This window comes from Ascaphus truei, chromosome 20, assembly GCF_040206685.1.
Source record: "Ascaphus truei isolate aAscTru1 chromosome 20, aAscTru1.hap1, whole genome shotgun sequence".
Taxonomy (NCBI): Eukaryota; Metazoa; Chordata; class Amphibia; order Anura; family Ascaphidae; genus Ascaphus; species Ascaphus truei.
In genome coordinates, this window is record NC_134502.1 from 33157310 (window position 1) to 33163309 (window position 6000).

Sequence of the window (6000 nt, forward strand, 5' to 3'; positions counted from 1 at the left end):
AGAAGGGGGGAGGATGAGAGAGAGAGAGAAGGGGGAGGATTAGAGAGAGAGAGAAGGGGGAGGATTAGAGAGAGAGAAGGGGGGAGGATTGGAGAGAGAAGGGGGGAGGATTAGAGAATGAGAGAGAAGGGGGGGAGGATTAGAGAGTGAGAAGGGGGGAGATTAGAGAGAGAGAAGGGGGAGATTAGAGAGAGAGAGAAGGGGGGGAGGATTAGAGAGTGAGAGAAGGGGGGAGATTAGAGAGAGAAAAGGTGGGGAGATTAGAGAGAGAAGGGGGTAGGATTATAGAGAGAGAGAGAAGGGGGGAGGATTAGATAGTGAGAGAAGGGGGGAGGATTAGAGAGTGAGAGAATGGGGGGAGATTAGAGAGAGAGAGAAGGGGGGGAGGATTAGAGAGTGAGAGAAGGGGGGGGGAGGATTAGAGAGAGAAGGGGGGAGATTAGAGAGAAGGGGGGATTAGAGAGAGAGAAGGGGGAGATTAGAGAGAAGGGGGGAGGATTAGAGAGTGAGAGAGAAGGGGGGGAGATTAGAGAGAAGGGGGGGGAGATTAGAGAGAAGGGGGGAGGATTAGAGAGTGAGAGAGAAGGGGGGGATTAGAGAGAGAGAAGGGGGGAGGATTAGAGAGTGAGAGAAGGGGGAGATTAGAGAGGAGAGAAGGGGGAGATTAGAGAGAAGGGGGAGGATTAGAGAGAGAAGGGGGGGAGATTAGAGAGAAGGGGGGAGGATTAGAGAGAGAGAAGGGGGGAGATTAGAGAGAAGGGGGGAGGATTAGAGAGAGAGAAGGGGGGGGAGATTAGAGAGAAGGGGGAGGATTAGAGAGAGAGAAGGGGGGGAGATTAGAGAGAAGGGGGGATTAGAGAGAGAGAAGGGGGAGATTAGAGAGAAGGGGGAGGATTAGAGAGAGAGAGAAGGGGGGGAGATTAGAGAGAAGGGGGGATTAGAGAGAGAGAAGGGGGAGATTAGAGAGAAGGGGGAGGATTAGAGAGAGAGAAGGGGGGGAGATTAGAGAGAAGGGGGGAGGATTAGAGAGTGAGAGAGAAGGGGGGGATTAGAGAGAGAGAAGGGGGGAGGATTAGAGAGTGAGAGAAGGGAGGAGATTAGAGAGAGAGAAGGGTGGAGATTAGAGAGAAGGGGGGATAAGCGATAGTGCTGTGGGTGTGTCGTGATGATCGTGGTGGTATTAGGGTTAACCTCTGTGGCAGGGTGCAGAGGGGGTATATTTGGGCAGTAATATGGTTACCCTGTGTACCCCCGCAGGGTGGCAGGGTGCAGGGGTATATTTGGGCAGTATTAGGGTTACCCTGTGTACCCCCGCAGGGTGGCAGGGTGCAGGGGGGGTATATTTGGGCAGTAATAGGGTTACCCTGTCTACCCCCGCAGGGTGGCAGGGTGCAGGGGGGGTATATTTGGGCAGTATTAGGGTTACCCTGTGTACCCCCGCAGGGTGGCAGGGTGGCAGGGGGGGTATATTTGGGCAGTAATAGGGTTACCCTGTGTACCCCCGCAGGGTGGCAGGGTGCAGGGGTATATTTGGGCAGTAATAGGGTTACCCTGTGTACCCCCGCAGGGTGGCAGGGTGCAGGGGGGGTACATTTGGGCAGTAATAGGGTTACCCTGTGTACCCCCGCAGGGTGGCAGGGTGCAGGGGGGGTATATTTGGGCAGTAATAGGGTTACCCTGTGTACCCCCGCAGGGTGGCAGGGTGCAGGGGTATATTTGGGCAGTAATATGGTTACCCTGTGTACCCTCGCAGGGTGGCAGGGTGCAGGGGTATATTTGGGCAGTAATAGGGTTACCCTGTGTACCCCCGCAGGGTGGCAGGGTGCAGGGGGGGTATATTTGGGCAGTAATAAGGTTACCCCGTGTACCCCCGCAGGGTGGCAGGGTGCAGGGGTATATTTGGGCAGTAATAGGGTTACCCCGTGTACCCCCGCAGGGTGGCAGGGTGCAGGGGGGGTATATTTGGGCAGTAATAGGGTTACCCTGTGTACCCCCGCAGGGTGGCAGGGTGCAGGGGGGGTATATTTGGGCAGTAATAGGGTTACCCTGTGTACCCCCGCAGGGTGGCAGGGTGCAGGGGGGTATATTTGGGCAGTAATAGGGTTACCCTGTGTACTCCCGCAGGGTGGCAGGGTGCAGGGGGGTATATTTGGGCAGTATTAGGGTTACCCTGTGTACCCCCGCAGGGTGGCAGGGTGCAGGGGGGGTATATTTGGGCAGTAATATGGTTACCCTGTGTACCCCCGCAGGGTGGCAGGGTGCAGGGGTATATTTGGGCAGTATTAGGGTTACCCTGTGTACCCCCGGAGGGTGGCAGGGTGCAGGGGTATATTTGGGCAGTATTAGGGTTACCCTGTGTACCCCCGCAGGGTGGCAGGGTGCAGGGGTATATTTGGGCAGTATTAGGGTTACCCTGTGTACCCCCGCAGGGTGGCAGGGTGCAGGGGTATATTTGGGCAGTATTAGGGTTACCCTGTGTACCCCCGCAGGGTGGCAGGGGGGGGTATATTTGGGCAGTAATAGGGTTACCCTGTGTACCCCCGCAGGGTGGCATGGTGCAGGGGGGGTATATTTGGGCAGTAATAGGGTTACCCTGTGTACCCCCGCAGGGTGGCAGGGTGCAGGGGGGGTATATTTGGGCAGTAATAGGGTTACCCTGTGTACCCCCGCAGGGTGGCATGGTGCAGGGGTATATTTGGGCAGTAATAGGGTTACCCTGTGTACCCCCGCAGGGTGGCAGGGTGCAGGGGTATATTTGGGCAGTAATAGGGTTACCCTGTGTACCCCCGCAGGGTGGCAGGGTGCAGGGGGGGTATATTTGGGCAGTGATAGGGTTACCCTGTGTACCCCCGCAGGGTGGCATGGTGCAGTGGTCCTCGCCCGTCTTTATCCGCCTGGTTGACACTCGCCCCGTTCTGCAGCAGAAACTCGCAGGCGACGAGAGAATCCTGCGGGGCGATGGGGGGTCATTAATATATGGGGGGGTGTCACATGGTTTCGGGGTGTCATTAATACTGGGCGTAGATATGGGGGGGTGTCACATGGTTTCGGGGTGTCATTAATAGATGGCGTAGATATGTGGGGTGTCAAACGATTTCGGGGTGTCATTAAAACGTGGCACAGATATGTGGGGTGTCACACAATTTCGGGGTGTCATTAATACATGGCGTAGATATGTGGGGTGTCACACGGTTTCGGGTGTAATTAATACGTGGCGTTGATATGTGGGCTGTCACGTTTCGGGGTGTCATTAATACGTGGCGTAGATATGTGGCATTTCACGGTTTCGGGTTGTCATTGATAGATGGCGTAGATATGTGTGGTGTCACACGGTTTCGGGGTGTCACTAATACATGGCGTAGATACATGGGGTGTTGGTTTCGGGTGTCACACGGTTTCGGGGTGTCACTAATACATGGCGTAGATACGTGGGGTGTTGGCTTCGGGTGTCACACGGTATCGGGGTGTCACTAATACATGACGTAGATACGTGGGGTGTTGGCTTCGGGTGTCACACGGTTTCGGGGTGTCACTAATACATGGCGTAGATACGTGGGGTGTTGGCTTCGGGTGTCACACGGTATCGGGGTGTCACTAATACATGGCGTAGATACGTGGGGTGTTGGTTTCGGGGTGTCACACGGTTTCGGGGTGTCACTAATACATGGCGTAGATACGCGGGGTGTTGGTTTCGGGGTGTCACACGGTTTCGGGGTGTCATTAATACATGGCGTAGATACGTGGGGTGTTGGCTTCGGGGTGTCACACGGTTTCGGGGCGTCACTAATACATGGCGTAGATACGTGGGGTGTTGGCTTCGGGGTGTCACTAATACATGGCGTAGATACGCGGGGTGTTGGTTTCGGGGTGTCACACGGTTTCGGGGCGTCACTAATACATGGCGTAGATACGTGGGGTGTTGGCTTCGGGGTGTCACTAATACATGGCGTAGATACGCGGGGTGTTGGCTTCGGGTGTCACACGGTTTCGGGGTGTCACTAATACATGGCGTAGATACGCGGTGTGTTGGTTTCGGGGTGTCACACGGTTTCGGGGTGTCACTAATACATGGCGTAGATACGTGGGTGTTGGCTTCAGGTGTCACACGGTTTCGGGGTGTCACTAATACATGGCGTAGATACGTGGGGTGTTGGCTTCGGGGTGTCACACGGTTTCGGGGTGTCACTAATACATGGCGTAGATACGTGGGGTGTTGGTTTCGGGGTGTCACACGGTTTCGGGGTGTCACTAATACATGGCGTAGAAACGTGGGGTGTTGGTTTCGGGGTGTCACACGGTTTCGGGGTGTCACTAATACATGGCGTAGATACGTGGGGTGTTGGCTTCGGGGTGTCACACGGTTTCGGGGCGTCACTAATACATGGCGTAGATACGTGGGGTGTTGGTTTCGGGGTGTCACACGGTTTCGGGGTGTCACTAATACATGGCGTAGATACGCGGTGTGTTGGTTTCGGGGTGTCACACGGTTTCGGGGTGTCACTAATACATGGCGTAGATACGTGGGGTGTTGGTTTCGGGGTGTCACACGGTTTCGGGGTGTCACTAATACATGGCGTAGATACGCGGTGTGTTGGTTTCGGGGTGTCACACGGTTTCGGGGCGTCACTAATACATGGCGTAGATACGTGGGGTGTTGGCTTCGGGGTGTCACACGGTTTCGGGGTGTCACTAATACATGGCGTAGATACGTGGGGTGTTGGTTTCGGGGTGTCACACGGTTTCGGGGTGTCACTAATACATGGCGTAGATACGTGGGGTGTTGGCTTCGGGGTGTCACACGGTTTCGAGGTGTCACTAATACATGGCGTAGATACGTGGGGTGTTGGCTTCGGGGTGTCACACGGTTTCGGGGTGTCACTAATACATGGCGTAGATACGCGGGGTGTTGGCTTCGGGGTGTCACACGGTTTCGGGGTGTCACACGGTTTCGGGGTGTCACTAATACATGGCGTAGATACGTGGGGTGTTGGTTTCGGGGTGTCACACGGTTTCGGGGTGTCACTAATACATGGCGTAAATACGTGGGGTGTTGGCTTCGGGGTGTCACACGGTTTCGGGGTGTCACTAATACATGGCGTAGATACGCGGGGTGTTGGCTTCGGGGTGTCACACGGTTTCGGGGTGTCACACGGTTTCGGGGTGTCACTAATACATGGCGTAGATACGTGGGGTGTTGGTTTCAGGGTGTCACACAGTTTCGGGGTGTCACTAATACATGGCGTAGATACGTGGGGTGTTGGTTTCGGGGTGTCACTAATACATGGCGTAGATACGTGGGGTGTTGGTTTAGGGGTGTCACACGGTTTCGGGGTGTCACTAATACATGGCGTAGATACGTGGGGTGTTGGTTTCGGGGTGTCACACGGTTTCGGGGTGTCACTAATACATGGCGTAGATACGTGGGGTGTTGGCTTCGGGGTGTCACACGGTTTCGGGGTGTCACTAATACATGGCGTAGATACGTGGGGTGTTGGTTTCGGGTGTCACACGGTTTCGGGGTGTCACTAATACATGGCGTAGATACGTGGGGTGTTGGCTTCGGGTGTCACACGGTTTCGGGGTGTCACTAATACATGGCGTAGATACGTGGGGTGTTGGTTTCGGGGTGTCACACGGTTTCGGGGTGTCACTAATACATGGCGTAGATACGTGGGGTGTTGGCTTCGGGGTGTCACTAATACATGACGTAGATACGCGGGGTGTTGGCTTCGGGTGTCACACGGTATCGGGGTGTCACTAATACATGGCGTAGATACGTGGGGTGTTGGCTTCGGGTGTCACACGGTATCGGGGTGTCACTAATACATGGCGTAGATACGCGGGGTGTTGGCTTCGGGTGTCACACGGTATCGGGGTGTCACTAATACATGGCGTAGATACGTGGGGTGTTGGCTTCGGGTGTCACACGGTATCGGGGTGTCACTAATACATGGCGTAGATACGCGGGGTGTTGGTTTCGGGGTGTCACACGGTTTCGGG

At 55.2% G+C, this 6000-nt stretch overlaps 1 protein-coding gene across 1 annotated transcript in view; it reads right to left on the reverse strand.

Moving 5' to 3' along the window:
- The window catches only part of LOC142471197 (arf-GAP with coiled-coil, ANK repeat and PH domain-containing protein 1-like), a gene marked incomplete at its 5' end in the record, with an annotated part of 29603 nt that overhangs the window by 7848 nt on the left and 15755 nt on the right, over nucleotides 1–6000 (reverse strand). Inside the window, 1 exon segment of the mRNA XM_075577983.1 lies at nucleotides 2839–2948. Within this exon segment, the coding sequence (XP_075434098.1) occupies nucleotides 2839–2948 (110 nt within the window).